The 19249-nt window shown below is 41.4% G+C and overlaps 1 protein-coding gene across 7 annotated transcripts in view; it reads left to right on the top strand.

The window, feature by feature from the left end:
• The window catches only part of dop1a (DOP1 leucine zipper like protein A), a 214119-nt gene that overhangs the window by 105310 nt on the left and 89560 nt on the right, over positions 1–19249 (top strand). For all 7 annotated transcript variants that reach the window (XM_063056554.1, XM_063056552.1, XM_063056553.1 and 4 more), the window contains 6 exons: positions 1646–2255; positions 5233–5507; positions 7255–7407; positions 11067–11167; positions 13161–13420; positions 15805–17836. In XM_063056554.1, the coding sequence (XP_062912624.1) occupies positions 1646–2255; positions 5233–5507; positions 7255–7407; positions 11067–11167; positions 13161–13420; positions 15805–17836 (3431 nt within the window). The remainder of the gene's footprint in view (positions 1–1645; positions 2256–5232; positions 5508–7254; positions 7408–11066; positions 11168–13160; positions 13421–15804; positions 17837–19249) is intronic.

Below are 19249 nucleotides of genomic sequence, written 5' to 3'. Positions count from 1 at the left end.
GGCCTCCACAGCTGCCTGTGGCAACAAATTCTACAGATTCAGCACCCTCTGGATGCCCCTCTATATACTCGCAATACTCCAGGTGAAGCTCTCTTGAGATGAATGCTAACATTGCATTTGCCTTCCACACCACCAACTCAACCTGCAAGTTAACACTTAAGGAATCTCGCATGAGGGCTCTCAAGTCCCTTTGCACCTCAGTTTTTTGAATTTTTCCTCCATTCAGAAAATTATCAAATTTTTATTTCTTCTACCGAGACACTGTATCCCATCTGCCACTCTTTGACTGTTCTCCTAATCTGTCTAAGTCCTCCTGCAGCCTTCCTGCTTCATCGAAACTACCTGCCCCTCCACCTATCTTCGTATGGTCCGCAAATTTGGCCACAAAGCCATCAATTCGATCATACAAATAATTGACATATAATGTAAAAAGAAGTGGTCCCAGCACAGACCCCTCTGGAACACCACTAGTCACCAGCAGCCAACCAGAAAAAGTTCCCTTTATTCTCACTCTTTGCCTCCTGCCAGTCAGCCTATGCCTTATCCATGCCGGTATCATTCCTGTAATATGATGGGTTCTTAACTTGTTAAGCTGCCTCATGTGCAGCACCTTGTCAAAGACCTTCTGAAAATCTAAGTACACAGCATCCAGTGATTCTCCTTTGTCTATCCTGTTTGTTATTTCGGCAAAGAGTTTCAAAAATTTGTCAGGCAAGATTTTCCTTTAAGGAAATCAAGCTGACTTTGGACTATTTTATCATGTGCCTCCAAGTATCCTGAAACCACATCCTTAGCAATCGACTCCAACTTCTTCCTAACCACTGAGGTCAGACTAACTGGCCTATATTTTCCTTCCTTCTGCCTCTCTCCCTTCTTGAAGGGTGGAGTGACATTTACAATTTTCCATTCCTACAGAATCTTGCCAGAATCTAGTGTTTCTTGAAAGATAATTAATAATGCCTCCATAATCTCTTCAGCCACCTCTTTCAGATCCCTGAAGACCATCTGGTCCAGTTCATTTACCTACCTTCAGATCTTTCAGTTTCACAAGCGCCTTTTCCCTAGTAATGGCAACTTCACAAACTTCTGCCCCCTGACACTCTCAAACATCCGGCATGCTGCTAGTGTCTTCTATGATGCTGACGGATAGAAAGTACTTACTCAGTTTGTCTGTCATTTCCTTGTCCCCCATTATTACCTCTCCAGCGTCATTTTCCATTGGTCCAATATCCACTCTCATCTCTCTTTTACTCTTTTATATATCTGAAGAAACTTTTGGTATCCTCTAATATTATTGGCCAGCTTACCTTCCTATTCCCTCATTTCCCTCTTTATGGCTTTTTAAATTGCCTTCTGTTGGTTCTTGAAAACTTCCCAATCTTCAAACTTCCTATTAAGTTTTGGTCTATTATATGCCTTCTGTTTACGTTGGCTTTGATTTCCCTTTCCAACCACGGTTGTGTATCCTGTTTTTAGATAACTTCTTTGAGATGTATCCATCCTGCACCTTCTGTCATGTTGAAATCTTATGCATTTAAAAAGTGGTTTCACTTCACTTTAGAACTGCGTTATCAAAATCTGAAATTTTTACTAAACTGGTTGTTCCTTTGCCTGGCATTATCCATCCTATGCATTATTGATGCAGGTTTCATCAGCCAGCCTTGGAGCACCTGGTGATGTGTTTGAAGATGGAGAAAACCCTCCCAGTAGCCAGTCATCTGAGAGTGGATTCACTGAGTTTGTGCAATACCAAGCAGACAAAACAGATGATATTGACAAAGTACTGGTTGAAGGCTCAGTGCCACAGGGCAGCACTTCTTCAGAAACTGAGACTGCTTCCACTGTTGGGTCTGGGGATACTGTGGTGACATCGTCGACATCACAGGAGGATAAACCAGCCATGCCTGTGGGAACCTCTACTCAGAAGACAACAATGCAGTACTGTCTAGAGTACTTTGAGCAGTTTTTGACCCAGCTTATTACTCTGTACATTATTCCCAGTGAAGTTGTTTGCCAGGCATTTGCAACAGAATTCCACATGGACCTATGTGGAGACAGAAGCCAAAACAATGCCCAGAACTTTGCCGGCAAGAGTGATGGAGCTTTTCCAGCAACAGAGCCTCATCAACAGGCTAAGGAGTATCATCAGTCCTTCTCTGCTGCGTGCCAACTTTTCTTTGAGTTCTCCAGCTTTCCTGTTTACATTTCAGAAGGAAATTTGTCATCTTTATCTCATAACAATAAATCAGAAGCTGGTAAGTTTTCATGCATCCTTCTCAGCGTGTAGAGTTAAATGACACTTTTATCTGGTCCTCAATGTCAATACGTGTGACCCCTCTGTCAGATTGGGACAACTTTGTAGTGTTATTGAGGTCTTCTGTAAAAATTGTCCTGTTGTGTTCAGCTCTGCATTTTTTTGCTGTAATTCTTGGGAACTAGACATTGTTGGAAAGTGCAGCAGTTATTGCTCATTCCTCAGTCCTTTGAGAAGATAGAAGTGAGTCACTATCTTGAATACATTGGTCAAAGACTTGAAGGTGCTTTACAGTACTGTTAGGTAGTGAGCTCCAGGGTCTTGACCCAGTAATTTTGAAGGAACGAAGGGTGATAGGTCCATGTGCTTGTTGGTTCTTCCCTTCAGAGCAGCAGTGCAGCTGGTTAGGGTAGTAAGGCTTTGTTGCATTGTGTTTCAAGTTCAATTCAATTGTCATTCAACCGTACATGAATACAGCCAGATGAAACAGCATTACATCAGTGCCAGGGTGCAAATGGCAGTACCGGCAGTCACACACAGCACAAAGCACATATGTCAGTAACATACACTCACACAAAGACCCCGAGTCTATGAATGTTGCAGTGGTCTGCAGTCAAACACAATACAGCTTGTCTTCTGCCAAATGCACACTGGGGGCAGCACCGACCCCAGCTTGGATGCTATGTCACACAGCCTCTGGTGGCACGCACTGACTTAGCCGCCTCTATGTTAGGTGGCTGCAAATAGGCGACACAGTGGCTTGAGGCCTAGACCTTGCTACAGTCAAGGCCGTGTCCCCGCTGTCTGACCTTGCCATTTGCCATTAAATCAGTGCAACGTTCCACATTAACAATGTCCAACAGGGTCTTGCGATCATAAGAAAGCCAACTATTGAGATGATCACTTGCTGTTAGACTGCACTCTGCCTTCATGTACTGACTCCTCAGCAGCGTGATTCTTACCAAGCCCAGCTCCTTCAGTTTCTCCACTGATGGGGTAAGACTGCAGTACTTTAAGTTCTTAATGACCAGCAGAATCTTGCGTTCATGAGAAATGCATTTGAAAAAGACAATAGCACCTTTGGCTGACCCCTTAGAAGCTGCTGCGATCAAATGTGCCACCACCTTACCAGAATTTGTTGTCATTATTACTATTGTGCATCAGTAATGGGAGAGAGAGTAGATGCTTAAGATACAGAATGAGCTTTGTTATTAGCGAGGCTGTTGAACTTTGCCCAAGGAGAGAGTGTTCTACCATGTGCCTGTCTTGTGGGCTTCTTTTGGAATGGAGAGTAATCCACTCATTAAGGCACAACTCCTGCATGAGCTTTTATTTGCAAAGCTTGCCCAGAAAGGATATCTTCAATTTTTGATGAAATATTGTGGTAACACTGCTGAATGCCAAGGACTAGTATTTAGACTCTTCCCTACCTGGTAGAACATGGAACATGGAAGAGTACAGCTCAGGAACAGGCCATTCTGCCCACAGTGCTGTGCGAACCAGCGAGAATGCAAATCAAAAACACCCAAACATTAATCCCTCCTAACTGCACCATTCCATACCCCTCCATCTTCCTTATATCCATGTGCCTATCCAAATGTCTCTTAAAAGCTTCCCATGTATTTGCCTCTACCACCAGACCAGGCAGCGCATTCCAGGCATCCACCACTTTCTGAGTTAAAAAGCTTACTCTCACATCCCCCTTGAACTATCCCCCTTGAACTTACCCCCTCTGGTATCAGACATTTCAACCCTGGGAAACAGATACTCTCTGTCCACTCTATCTATGCCTCTCATAATCTTTGTAAACCTCTATAAGATCCCCCCCTCAGCCTCTGGCGCTCCAGAGAAAACCCTAATTTATCTAGCCTCTTGTGATAGCACATGCCCTCTGAACCAGGCAGCATCCTGGTAAACCTTTACTACACCCTCTGCAAGGCCTCAAAACATTTGACCTCACAGCAGATGGAAGGGTTCCACATTAGTGAGTAAGCACAGCTCTTAATAACAGGAATGATTGTGAACAGCTCAGACACGAAGGGGAACTTTGGAAATAGACATTCCAAAAATTGTGATTCATGCCTTAATTGTTCTACAAATGACTTTTTGAAAAATATTTATCTTAAGTGTGGGAATTGTGCAATGGAAAACAATTCTGCTATAAACAGATCCATTTTGAGGGCTGTAAAAGTTTTACTGCCCAGGAATATGAACAACACTTGGAGTTTGATCCTGTATCAATTAATCAACCTTTTTGTTCACAAGTGCAAAAGTAATTTGTTACGAACAAAATAAGCTTTGGGTATATAATTTAGTAGTCATTGAACTAGTAACTCCCTCTCACAGTTCACCTGTAATGTTGCCTCTTCATGGCAAATGTTAGTTCAAACAAAGATCACGTTTCATTGTGAGCCATAGAGTACCCCTTCAGCCCACCTTGCCCATGTCAGCTATAGCAACCTATCTATTCAGATACCATTGACCACCTTTTGGTCTGTAGCCTTCGATGTCTTCAAGTGCCTGTCCTGATACATCTTAAATGTTGCCTCCACCACCCACACAGGCACTGTGTTCCAGATTCCAAATGGAAAATGTTCTTCCTTAGATTTCATCTGTAGCTCTGACTTTATAGTTTTAGATACCTCTGCTAGGAGGATAGGTTTCTCACTGTTATTAAATTGGTTTATTAGTATTGTCAGTAGCGGCGACTTCATTAAATATATTTAAGACAAAGTTAGATAGATTTTTGCATAGTCAGGGTATTGGGTATTTGCATAGTCACGGCTTGTGGGGAAAGGTGGGTAGGTGAAGCTGAGTTCACGACCAGATCAGTCTTGATCTTATTGAATGGCAAAGCAGGATCATTGAGTCTGATGGCTAGCTCTTGCTTCTATTTCTAATGTTCTTTTCTTAAATTCAACATAACTCTGCCCAGCCATCATTTTGTTAAGTTGAAGGCTTCATATTCTCTTCTTTAGATTGTGCACAGGTAAAGCCCCCGGTCTGGCTCCAAACCCTCATGACTGCCTGCTGTTTTGCCAGTGACTTCAGCATTCAGAGTGTTGCCATTTCACTGGTGCTTGACTTAGTTGGCCTAGCTCAATCGGTTGCTGTTGTCAGTGGTGAAAACTTAAACAGCCTCGAGCCAGCACAGCCTCGGAGTCCAAACCAGGGCACAGTGGCTGTGGTAATCATGCCGCCACTAACACTAGGAAACCTCAAGTTCATGGTTCAGAAGACTGAGTTTTTCAAGGTGAGTCCTTTTTTTTTAAAGATTTTAAGACTTTCTGCCTTCTCTTGGCTGCTAAAAATTGTACTGCTCTACAGGAAACTAAATTACAATGTTTTATCCATTATATTCTGATGAGAATTGCACTTAACATTTTTTTTGATAGAAGTTTTTAGATTTACAACATTTCAAAAGCTTGCTTGTTGTGACCAGAATACCTTTAATAACGTACAGCATGGAAGCTGGCCCTTTGGGTCAACTGATCTATGCTGACCTCAGGACATCTAATGATTAAGTGACGTCAGTTCTAGTTATCGAACGAGCTCTCCTCCGTGATCCTGACTGTAGTTTACGCACGACCAAAGGCAGATGATAAGTAAGCACTGGATGTATTGAGTGCCACAATTACCAAACAAGAAGCAGCCTATTCCAACGCCTTTCAAATCATTGCCAGGGTTCCAATTATCAACATATCACCTGCAGCACCAAGGAGACCCAACACGCTCAACCACTGCTATACTACCATAAGGAATGCCTACCCTTCCATCCCTAATCTCAGGGTAGTATATAGTAACATATGTGTAGTGTGATAATAAATTTACTTCGAACATTGAACATCTGAGCTAGTCCTATTTGCCTACATCTTGTCCCTATTCCTCTCAACCTTTCCTGTCCGTGTATTTATCCTAATGTCTTGTTAATACGCCTGCCTCAACTACTTTCTCTGGAAGTTCATTTCACATACACAGTACTCTCTGTATGAAGAAGTTGCCTATCGGTTCCCTTTTCAAATCTTTCCCTTCTCAACTTAATCCCCTGCCTTAAAATACTGTGGCAAAACGAAAAGCTTCTGTTGAAGATATTGGCATACACTCATCTCCACACTACTTTCCCAGAGACTGTCATTAAAATAGCAATCACGTATCATTCTGCATGGCTTAGTTAAATACTAATACAAGGATTTTTTTAAAGGTGCTTCAGTAAAGTTTAATTACACCTTGTAATATGCTGTTTGTGCTTATGCAATTTTTCCCTACCTTATGCAGTAGATTCATAAAAGTAGCTTATTCTCAAAGCCATGCTGGCTATCCCTAATCAGATTATGCTTCTCCAAATGCTCGTATGTCCTGTCTCTGTGAATCTTCTCCACTAATTTGCCCATCGCTGAAATAAGACTCACTGGTCTACAATTCCCAGGGTTATTTCTACTCCCTTTCTTGCCCAAAGGAGTAACATTTGCCACCGTCCAATCATTTGGTGCTCTTCCTATGGCCAGTGGGCAAAGATCATCGCCAAAAGCGCAGCAATCTCTTCCCTCGCTTTCTGTAGTAACCTGAGGTATATTTTTGGTTTATAGCTTTCTGTGCCTTGATGAAGCAAGTTCTCGTCTCAGTGCTACTCCTCCTGCATTCCAAAAATGTACCAGTTAGTAGGTAAATTGGTCATTGTAAATTGTGCTGCAATTAGGCGAGGGTTAAAGGGGCAGGGCTGCTGGGCGGTGCGGCTCAAAGGGCCAGAAGGCCACTGTCTTTCTAAATATAAATACAGGTATGTCATAGTCGTCCTTGGGAATTGCAAGAATATGGATTATAATAAATGACTACAATGGGGAAGAGTGGACATGTGCTTTACTGAAATTTCTAAAGGAATAACAAATTAAAGAGGTGAAATGATCAAATGTAACCAGCAGATTTATAGTAAGTGTTTAAGCTGCACTGTGTATTAATTAACAGGTAAAGTAGCATTGATTTTGTTTTCTTTTTCTCGTAAGCAAGCGGCAGTGGCACTTTGGAACCAGCTTGGGGAGAAAACACCTCAGTGTTATCAGAGGAGCGTGGAGCTGTTTTATCAGCTGCATAATCTTGTTCCATCTTCCAGCGTATGCGAAGATGTCATAAGTCAGCAACTGCTGCATAAAGATAAGGTATGGGGGTGTCATGCTAGATCTGTACGTCATTATGTGGCAGTGAATACTGCGTCTAAATCAGTGCTGCTGCTTTTGCCCTCGATAAATCCACAGCGGCAGTGACATTGTGGCCGTCTTTGGATGTCATGTAAAGCTTTAACAGGTAGGCAGGAATTGCACACACACACTTCTGACCAGATTTATCCATTTGCCCTGATGATTCCAGATAATCTGAAATATCCTTTGGAACTGATGTATTTGCTGGGCCCTGTGCAAATGAACACAAGGGCAATACATGGTTCCAGTCGTACCTGGCCACGAGTTTGTTCTGTGGTAGCTCTTGTTGCTGCCTGAAGGAAAGGTGCGACAAAGAGAGAAACTTAGGTACACAGTTAGGAGATGCAATTTCCAGGCTTGCCTCGACACAGCTTTAAAACTTTGCCAATGGATATTAATGCAACCCCCCTCTCCCGGCTCGGTAAGATCTGCCAGGGATTTGAAACCTTGGAACATTAAGGGCTGTTTCACAACTGGGCTCCCAGGAAATCCAAAGATCAGAATTCTATTTATCCCAAGCTCCAAAGTATTTGCAATTCACTCATCTGTTTCTGTACCATTGACTTCTGTACCATTGTACATCAGCCCTCCCACCATTGAGCACATCTACATGAAGCACGGTTTTAGGTAAACAACATCCATCATCAGATATCCTCACCACCCCAGACCATGCCCTTTTCGCACTGCTGCCATCATGTAGAAAGGACAAGAGCCTCAGGACTCATACCACCAGGTTCAAGAACAGTCAATACCCCTCAACCACCAGGCTGTTGGACAAAGGGGTTAACCCTACACTCACTTGCCCATCCATTGAGATGTTCCCACGATCATTGATCTCACTTCAAGGACTCTTTATCTTGTTATTTTATTTTCTTGATGTTTATTGTTATTTATTTATATTTGTATTTGCACCGTTTGTTGTCTTCTGCACTCTCGTTGATCTTTCATTGACCCTGTTATAGTTACCCTATAGTTAATCTATACAACAAAATATAGATATGTTGAGTATGCCCGCAGGAAAATGAATCTCAGGGTTGTATATGGTGACATACAGGTATTCTGATAAAAATTACGGAGAACTTTGGTTATTAGATGCATGTTTTTATTCTTTTTAAAATAACAGTTGCATGGTGTTGGTTGTGCCTCCAAGATGGCTAGTTCAGGAGGGTTGCTCCTTAAATAAGAAGTGAAAAGTTAAATTTGTTTTGAGTTAAAGATTTCTCATTTCAAATGCTATTACTTTGCAGCTCCAGTGACCACAGGCTTGATACTGACTTCCAGTGCAGTCTGTGTAGAATTTGCAGGATTTCCCTGTGACCTACACCCCAAAGACATTGTTCGCAGGTTAATTGCCTCCTGTGTGGATGGGTGGCAGGAAAATCAGGGGGAAGTTGATGGCTATGTGAGAGGGAATAAGGTCCTGGGAAATAAGTAAAGGAATGGCATTGTTGGGACTGAGCTAGTATTGACTTGATGGCCCAAATGTTCTTTTTCTTCCAATTGGATGCATGGTTATTATCTGTGGACTGTAACTATAAGATGCTAAATAATGTTATATTCGCAGTCTGATCTTTTGACCTGGAAGTAATTGGTCTCAAAATTTCTCCAATGGCCTTGGAACTAAACAAGTTAACGAGGGTCTCATGATAGAGCAAGTATGGGAACAGAAAACCAAAATGCTGTAAATTTTCAAAATCTGAAATTAAAATGCTTAGGAATACTTAGAAGAACCTGTGATGAAAGATAATCTTTTTCTTTCTCCACAGTTAGCATCTTCCTTCTCTTCTCACAGCATACTCTGTTTGTATTTCTGCACATGCTGTCTAATTCCTGTGGATTGGAACGTCTTGGATGCTTTGCCTTTTCTGTTAAAATGTGTTCTTGTAATGCAAGCACTTAGAGCGTGAATTTGAAGAGATTGATTAGGTTTACTCAATGATGTAAGTGAAAGAAACCTTGCGTATTGAACTAAAACCACCCCCTTGAAGCAAACATTGTTACTGTCTAAACATCACAGATTATGTTGTTGACAACACCTAGAAGACTATTTTGAGATGAGACTTGAAGCAATAAATGTGAATTGCTGTGAATGAAAACTCTGGGTATTGTGGTGCGGCCGGAAGTGCCTGTTACCCTGCGCTATCTCTTAGAAAGTGTCTTCCTGTTACACGCCAAAAGCAACAAAGCTTCCCCCGTGATATACTGTAAATCACTACCTTCAAGATGCATGATTTTGAAGTACATCCTAGGATGCACTGATACACAATATCGATCATGTAACCTAGGGTCATTGTGTGATTCAGGTCTTCCAACATCAGACACCCTCGCCCAGGCGACCCAGCCAGGTTGATCAGGCCCCGGCTTATGTCCCAGCAGCACCTCTTGATCCATAGCCATCTGGATGCTTGCTCAGCAGCCTCTATGACTGTCCCGATGACTCTTTTCTTTGCAGTCCCCTGTAATGCCAAGGAGAAAGTAGGTTCTGTTGATCTAGCAGCCAGCAAAACCTTGACACCCATCTTCATAGGCTCATATAGTGCCTCCACCCCTGTCTCTGGCACTGCTCTACCAGCTCCTGGTATTTGGCTTTCTAACGCTCAAACACCTCCTCAGTCTGGTCTTCCCAAGGCACTCTCAGTTCTAGTTGTGATCACCTTTTGTGATTCTTGTAGTCGTTGGATCTTGTCTGATATTACATTTCCCACTTTGTTAAGTATTTAAATATAAAACTCTGGTTAGGCCACACTTGGAATATTGATGCTCAGTTCTGGTCGCCTCATGATAGGAAGGATCTGGAAGCTTTAGAGAGGGTGCAAAGGAGATTTATCAGGATACTGCCAGGATTAGAGAGCATGGTGCATGATGACAGGATGAGGTCTTCTCTTTGGAGTGAAGGAGGATAAGGGGTAGCTTGATTGAGGTGTACAAGATGATAAGAGGCATAGATAGAGTGGACAGCCAGAGACTTCTTTTCGCAGAGTGGAAATGGCGTAATTTTAAGGTGATTGGAGGAAAGTATCGGGGTAGGGGAGAACGTCAGAGGTAGGATATTTACCCAAGAGTGTTGGGAACATTTAAGAGACACTTAGATAGGCACATGGATGATAGCAAAATGGAGGGCTGAAGGGTTAGATTGATTTTAGAGCAGGTTAAAAGGTTGCGGGCTGCAGGGCCTGTACTCTGCTGTAATGTTCTTTGTGCTAACACATGAGATTCTTCAAGTGAGGACGCACCACAACAGCAGCAACAATTTCTGTTCCTTTTACATCTTCTTAAAATGTCACAAGTTGTTTCATGGGAGCGATCTCAATAATTGCTGCTGGGCCAGATCAGAGCAAGTGCTTGGTCAAAGGGATAGGTTTACAGATGCATTTTACAGGAGATGTGGTGAGGTTAGTGTTAGGCCCTTGAAAGATGAAGGCGCAGGGGCCAAAAGTGGAAAGGTTAAAATTGGGCAGATGTGCACATTCTCTAAACCTTGAGGTGTTTATCCTTAGCTTCAAATAAGGTTACATTTTTATATGATTTACCAGCCTAGCTGCCAGTTTTTTTTTCTTCTTGGGCCAGAACCAGTTATTGCACTGGAACATATGGTTTTAACTTTTATTCTTTTATTATAGAAAATACGGATGGAAGCTCACTTAAAATTTTCAGTGCTCTGGCACATTACTCGGGACCTACTCATCAACAAATCTTCTTCCTGTAAACGCACTTTTGACAGGTCAGTGAATTTAAAAGCTGTTTGTTATTGTGGTATAGTAGTAGTTTTAAACGCCAAAATAAATGGGGCGCTACAGTAGCGTAGCAGTTAGCACCATGCTATTTCAGCTCAGGGCGTTTGGAGTTCAGAGTTCAATTGCAGCGCTGTCTGTAAATAATTAGTACATTCTCCTTGTGAACGTCTGGGTTTCCTCCCACAGTCCAAAGTCGCATTGGTTAGTGGTTTAATTGGTCATTGTAATTTGTCCTGTGATCTAGCTAGAATTGGATGGTGACGTGCCTCATTGAGCCCGAAAGCCCTGTTCTGTGCTGTATCTCTAAATAATTAAAAAGAAATTAAATATCCTAGGTTAGAGAGTGAAATACATTTTCTAAAGGTTACACTAATGCATTCATCAAGAAAGCAAAATCCTTAAGATGCTGAAAGTCTGAAATAAAGCAGGAGGTGATGCCGAGGTTGCAGAACTTGAATCAGATGATTTGACGGGACACATTTTGCTTCAGCTGCCACAGGATTAAGTTAAGTTCTGCATGCCTCCATGGGGGAGAGCCTATGTGTTTCCTGTTCACACACGTCTAAGATACTTGGTAGAGAACAGCACCCTGCACCCTATTTTCAACAACCATTATCTTGGTGCATGAAAGCCCGTAAGGTGTGTGTGTATACCTTTCAGCCTAATAAACAGTTGCTATCTTTTAGACTATAAGATCATGAGACATAGCAGCTGAATTAGGCCATTCAGCCCATCGAGTCTGCTCCGCCATTCCATCATGGCTGGTCCCAGATCCCACTCAACCACATACACCTGCCTTCTCACCATATCCTTTCGTGCCCTGACCAATCAGGAAACTATCAACTTTCGCCTTAAGTATACCCATGGACTTGGCCCCTACCACAGTCTGAGACAGACATTCCACAGAGCAGAGCATCTCTGTTCACATTAAAATTCATAAATTGCGGGCAATAATCTGGACAAAGCTGTCGTGATATTGGAACAGACCATTTTGATTCACCAGGTTGATTCCAGGGATGAAGGGGTTAACCTTTGAGGAGAGATTGAGTCACCTGGGACTATACTCTAGAATTCAGAAGAATGAGAGGGGATCTTATAGCAACATACAAAATTTTGAAAGAGATAGATAAGATAGAAATGGGAAAGTTGTTTCCATTTGTGGGTGGGACTAGAACTAGGGGACATTGCCTCAAGATTCAGGGGAGAAGATTTAGGACGGAGATGAGGAGAAACTGTTTTTCCCAGAGAGTGGTGAATCTGTGGAATTCTCTGCCCAGGGAAGCAGTTCAGGCTTCTTCACTAAATATATTTAAGAAACAGTTAGATAGATTTTTACATAGTAGGGTAATTAAGGGTTATGGGGAAAAGGCAGGTAGATGGAGCTGAGTTTACGGACAGATCAGCCATGATCTTATTGAATGGCGGGGCAGGCTCGATGGGTCAGATGGCCTACTACTGCTCCTATTTCTTAATGTTCTTATGTTAAGGTGCTGTATAATCCTTGCTGCTGAAGTTAATGCTCTTAAAAAGAAGGTCAATGTACTCTTTGCTTTATTAACTCCCATGGCTAATTTCAGTGACTGGTGTTCAAGGACATCTAGACATCAACATTTCCCAATTTCCTATCATTTAAATAATACTTTTTGTTTATGTATTAAAATCAGTAACTGGATATTTATCAAATCTGTACTGGATAGGCACTTTCCTTCTCAAACAACTTATCTAAATTGTTTTGAAATCTCCATACAGTCCCACCTACTTTTATGTCACCAGTGAATTTAGAAATATTACATTTGGTCCTGGATCTTTGATAAATATTGTGGATAATTGGTGCCCAAGCACTGATTCCTGCAATACCTACAAGACCCGTATATTTCCGCTTTGTTAGCTGGATCTTGCTTCTAGATGATAGTTCGTGATGTCATCGATCCACTTAGATATTTGCAAGATATTGCTTACATGTTGTGTTTTTTTTGGCAGATCACTATTTATCATGCTTGATAGCCTGAGCAGTACAGATGGCTCTATTTGTTCAGTAGCCCAGGCCTGGCTGAATCAAGTTATCCAGAGACATGACGTTGCGAGAATCCTTGAGCCACTACTTCTGCTGCTCCTTCATCCCAAAACCCAGCGCATCTCCGTGCAGCGAATGCAAATAGAGCGACATGTAAATAAATCCAAGAGTCTTCCTATTGAAGAAGAAGGAGATCATTTCTTGGGACCAATTAACTCTGTTGATGGTAGGTGTCCTTTTAGTGATGTATTATATGAAAAGTCTAGTCATTCATCTATTTTCAAGAAACACATTATCCCCAATATACATTTACGTGTACAGTGGATTCCAGTTAATTGGGACACATCAGGACCAGTACAGTTTGGCTCAATTAAGCGGCTGCCCCACTTAGCTGAAGTTTCATGGAAATAATGAAAAAGTATAAAAAAAGACAAACTACCACTTAACTGAGTAACAAATTATGTATCTAAATGAAATACAGAACAAATTAGATCATTACCAATACTACTACAGTACTATAAAACTGTTTATTGGTTCCTAATAGGTATCGACAGAGCAATCCATCCGGTGTACACTGCTGTGTTCTTTTGAATGACTGTCAATGAACAAAATCAGTGTAGACACTTAGTGCAGATAATAGATTGCCTTCCTACAATGCTTTCAACAATTGCATCTTCTAAATCTTCATTTTTACTGTAGCATTCAAGATGATTGTCAATACCTTCGTAATTCTGAACTTGTTGAAGTAGTGAAATTGTTTCATTTCCAAGCCTGAATTCTTGAAACTGCACAGAGCAAAACTGTTCTGAATTGTCCTGCTGCTTATTTCTCACCAACTATCAGTGACTAAAGTCACTGCTTTTTGAACAGAAACACAGGCAACTGATGCTACTTAAAAACTGTTTGCTTGAAGTACAGTGTAGCATCTAACGGCCATGTAAGTGCATGTGACTGACGCCAGTTAGAAACTGTTCGGCAATAGTCTCCTGTCCCAGTTTAAGTGGTCTAGCGTCCCAAGCAAACGGCTGTCCCAATAAACTGGTATCCACTGTATTATGAATTTGCTGCAATGTGTTGGTTGGGGTGCAGTATACAACAAAAAAAGACAGCATTCAATAATTACAAACAATAAAAAATTATTTTAAAAATCTGGTTAGAATTTAAAGTTTGGATGTGGAATAAAATGTTAATAAATACGTAAACACCAGCATGTATTTACAATATAAACAGCATTATAAAAAGTGGTTTAAAATGTTTACAGTACAGTAATGGGTTAATAGATGGAGGGCAATGTTCCTTCTAAGACATGCACGTGTACGTGTGTACACATCTTTTGCTGGTAGTGCACAAAAGGTTGTCACCCTCTACCTTGTTGGCATGTTAAGATTATTTCACAGTCGTACACAATCACATTTCTTTTTCCGGTTTCTGACACAGACAGTATTGACAAAGTGGAGTTTACGATGATTTGTCTACAGATTTTAGAATTGGCTTATTTGTACTGTTTTTATTGAAATAATTATTCAGTGCACACGTTGTTGTCACCAGGCAAAAAATTACACAGCATAAGATGTTTGCACACACTGGTCATTATAAACTAGAGGGAACATTGATAGAGAGGGGTAGTTGTCAGATTAACTGCCTGGCTGAAGAAACCTGTAAGGCAGTGTGAAGTTTTTGTTTTAAAAGTCCTGTGGCACTTTCCAGGTGAGAGCATTTGGAAAAGGCAGTTTGCAGGATGGATAGTTTCTACAATGATTGTTACTGCCTTTTTCTTTGTCCTGGACACATGCGAGTTCCTCAGTGATGGTAGAGTGCAGTCAGTGGCCTGTCATTTAATTTCCAATTATTATAATAGTGGTCATCTGGAAATTGTTCTGTTATGAAATCTAAATTCTTCTTCCCTCTTTGAACCAGCCTTTCCTCCTCTCCCCATAACCAACACCTACTCAGTCAACTTCCCAGCTGAACAGTGCTGCTCTCTTTTAAGTTTTAATTATTTCATGTGGAAAAAAACTAAAAAGGGTTTCAACTATTTCAAAGGTTCAAAGGCCAAATTTAATGTCAGAGAAATGTATACAATATAAATCCTGCAAGTCTTTTCTCTTTGCAAACATTCACGAAAACAGAGAAGTGCCCCAAAGAACTGTAACCACCAGGGGACACACTGAACAATTGCATATGCATAGGTAATTATAAAAATACAAGCAGGCATACGAAATTCAAACTACACAAAAGTAACAATCTAATCCATTATCAGGAAAATATCCTGATGTTTGCAAGTGATTAGCTAGTGGGTTTACGAAATGCAAAATATTTCTTAAATATCTTGTCTATTATCTTGCTGCTTTGAAGTGTTCATTTGTAGATTTAATTATTTTATTAGTGTGATGTTAGTTAACAATAATGAAAGCATAATGTGAATGTAATTTTACCAAACTTTCGATATTCCAGTATTGGTATATCTAAAATGGAAAGAAACATCTAGTGAATTTACTGCTCTCTAGAAATGGCCAGTGTAAAATGTATTTAAGATTTATTTCTGCTCAAATGAATTATATTAGAGCTGGTTAATAAGATTGAAAGTAAACTTTCTTTGTAATTCCATAGTTTTTGGACACCTGTCATTTGACCCTCGAAAACATCCACCTTCGAAAGGACCGGTGAGCAAACATTTAGTTGTGGAAGAGATGGAAAACTTCAGCTTTACAGTGAACCCTTTAAGTGACAGGCTGTCCATGTTGAGCACAAGCAGCGAGACCTTACCATTTGGAGTGTCAGACTTCGATATGCAGGAACAGCAGGCAGAAATGCTCCACAGTTCAGAATCTGGCTGTTCCCAGTCCTCAGCAGGAGACAACAGCAGTTATGAGGCAGAGCTGCTGACTGTGAGCAGCTCAAAGACCAATCAGAGTTCACAGATTTGGTCAGAAGATTCGGTGGATGGTATCGTACAGCAGGTGGTTTCAGATTTGATCAGCGCTGTTGTAAATGGAATGAAAGATAAGTCTGACTCCCTTGAATATCAGGTTCCAACTTGCACTGAGACCAGCACAGTGGGATCAAGCGTTAACACCCAGCTGGCAGAGTGTTCTGTCCTAAGTGAAAGTAGAAGTGTGCTTGCTCAAGGTCTCCTGAATGAGGTAGCTAAAAGCGCCAGTCCTGAAAATTTGTCAGCCTCAACAGATGGTGGCATTGGGTCCATGACCGAAAGTCTAAGTCGGCCCAGATCGTCACCTTCTCTGGCAATGTCGGAGAACCCTTCTGCTAACTACAGCCTCTCTCCAGAGGAGGTGCAGTCTCTGAAAAGAAGCCCAACTGGTGAGCACTTAGGACAACATAGGAAAGCAACGCAGAAGCTGTCTGCAATAGAGCTTGGGTTTAAAGATTTCCCTAAACCACCTGGTGCAAAGCCCAAGATAAAAGTTAGCAGAAAAAAGGAAGATGATAAGAAGAAAGCTCAGAATGAAAAAAACAAGCCTCTCAATGTTTTCTTTGGAGACAGCTTGGATCTAGAGAACTGGTATAGCTGTGGTGAAGGTGAGGTTTCTGAAATTGAGAGTGATGTGGGATCACCAGGAATTTGGAAAACATCAAAATTTCATATTCATCCTTTATACCAGCATGTTTTACTCTATCTTCAAGTGTGTGATTCAACAAGGGCTTTGCACGCACTGTCTGCCATTGAAGCTATCTTGAAAGCAAATCCCGCAGGATTTGTCAATGCAATCTCTACCACCAGTGTAAATAACACATACACTCCCCAGCTCTCCCTACTGCAGAACCTCATGGCCAGGCACAGGATCTCAGTGATGGGAAGGGACTTCTACAGTCACATTCCACTTGACTCCAGTCATGCTTTCCGTAGCTCCATGTACATAGAGATCATCATCTCTCTCTGTTTGTACTTCCTGAGGAGCTACTATCCAACCCACGTGAAAGTGACACAACAAGACCTTTCTGGAAACCGAAACTTGCAAATTGTAAGCATCCAAATCCTAACTTTGCTCTTCATGGAACTGGCAAAGGTGACGGAAAATTCAGCCAAAGGCTTTGCTAGCTTTATCTCTGATATGTTACTGAAGTGTAAGGTTCAGAAAGTGGTCCTCCACTGCTTGCTTTCATCTATCTTCAGTGCACAGAAATGGCACCATCTGAGAACAGTTGGAAAGAACGTCACAGCCATTGAAGAGGGTTTGTCTGAGGACAGTATCATCAACTTCTCAGAGGATGAAATTGACAATTGTAGTACGTTACAGACCCAGTTATTAAAACTGGTGCAGCGATTAATTGTTCTGGAGCACCGAGTAATGGTTGCATCTGAGGACAGTGAGACTGGCTATGAATTTGTCAGCTCTGATCTAGAAAATAGTAATCCGCAACAGCCACTGATATCCTTACAGTACTTGCACTCACAACCAATTACTTCTCAGGGAATGTTCATCTCCGCTGTGATTAAGGCATTGAATCAACCCTTTTCCTGTAAAATGGATGCTCAGTGGATTGGATTAATCACATCAGTTCTTCCATATATGGGGAAAGTACTGCAGAGGGTGGTGACAGCTGTCACGTTACAACTTTGCCGAAATCTGGACAACCTAATCCACCAATATAAGTATGAGTCTGGAATGTCAGATATCAGGTATGTCAAACATGGAACATAGAACAGTACAGCACAGGAACAGGCCCTCTGGCCCTCACTCCTGTGCCGAATCAATCAAATTGTTCATCAAATTGCCAACTAAAGTAATTCCTTCTGTCCACACAATGTCCATATCTTTCCATTTCCCTTACATTCATGTTCCTATCTAAACGTTTCTTGAAAGTCTGTAATGTATTTGCCTCTACCACCGCTCCAGGCTATACATACCAGGCACACACTACTCTCTATTCCCTGTGTATTAGTACTCTTTCTGTACTACCCACTGCTCTCTGTGTACTTAAAAAAAAAAGTTTGCCCCTCACATCTCCTTTGCACTACCCCCTCTCATCTTAAATGCATGGCCTCTGCTATTAGACATTTCAGCCCTTGGAAAAAGATGCTGTATGTCTACTATCTGTCTGCTGTCTATCTATGCCTCTCATAATTTTATAAACCTTTATCAGATCTCCCCTCAGTCCCTGCCACTCCAGAGAAAACAACCCAAGTTTGTCCAACCTCTTGTTGTGGCACATCCAGGCAGCATCTTGGTAAACCTCTTCTGCACCCTCTCCAAAGCCTCAACATCCTTCCTATAATGTGGTGACCAGAACTGTATGCAATACTCCAGATGTGGCCAAACCAGAGCTTTATAAAGCTGTACCATAACTTCCTGACTTTTGAACTCCATGCCTCAACTAGTAAAGGCAAACATGCCATATATCTTCTGAACCACCCTGTGCAGTTGGTCTTTAAAGACCCTCCACGTGTCGGATGTGGAGGTCCAAAAACAGCTTTTCTCAAGTAACTCTCCCTAGTTCCTGCCTGATACTGGTATAATTTATCCTGTTCTAATTTAATACTCCACTCCTGCAAATGCCGTTCTTATCCATATCTATAGGCTATCTTGTACTGTAAAGGTAGAGATTGATTTGATACCTTTCATCCTTTTTGATCATATTTATTCTTCACACAGTTCAACAATATAACATAATTCATAGTTTTCAAGGGGAACCAGTTTTGGATCTCACTGACAATGACGTGCTCCAGGACAGTTAGATGTTGTACGAAACCTACAAATTTAACTCATGAGTTCAGTGATTTTTGGTTGAAACTTTTCTTTCATTTAGTGACTGTCCTTGCATTCACTAGCTTAAGGAGGTATGATATTATTAATTGTTATTTAGGGTTTCCCTCCTGGTTACGTAATGTTCTTACTAAACAGCTGGAAGTAGTCCATAGTCAGGAAAAATACGTGAGAGATAACTGAAGTTTCAACTCTGTGCCCATCTGCAAGAATAAAATATGTTATAAATGTGATGGATTTTAAACACATGCAGAGACAACAAACGCAGGGGATGACACAGAGGACAGAAGGGAAGGTTTGTGGCGGGGATTGAGTGTAGTTCATCCCCC

Source organism: Mobula hypostoma, chromosome 8 (assembly GCF_963921235.1).
Source record: "Mobula hypostoma chromosome 8, sMobHyp1.1, whole genome shotgun sequence".
NCBI lineage: Eukaryota > Metazoa > Chordata > Chondrichthyes > Myliobatiformes > Myliobatidae > Mobula > Mobula hypostoma.
Note: the sequence above shows the minus strand (reverse complement) of the source record. Positions and strands in the feature narration are given on the sequence as shown.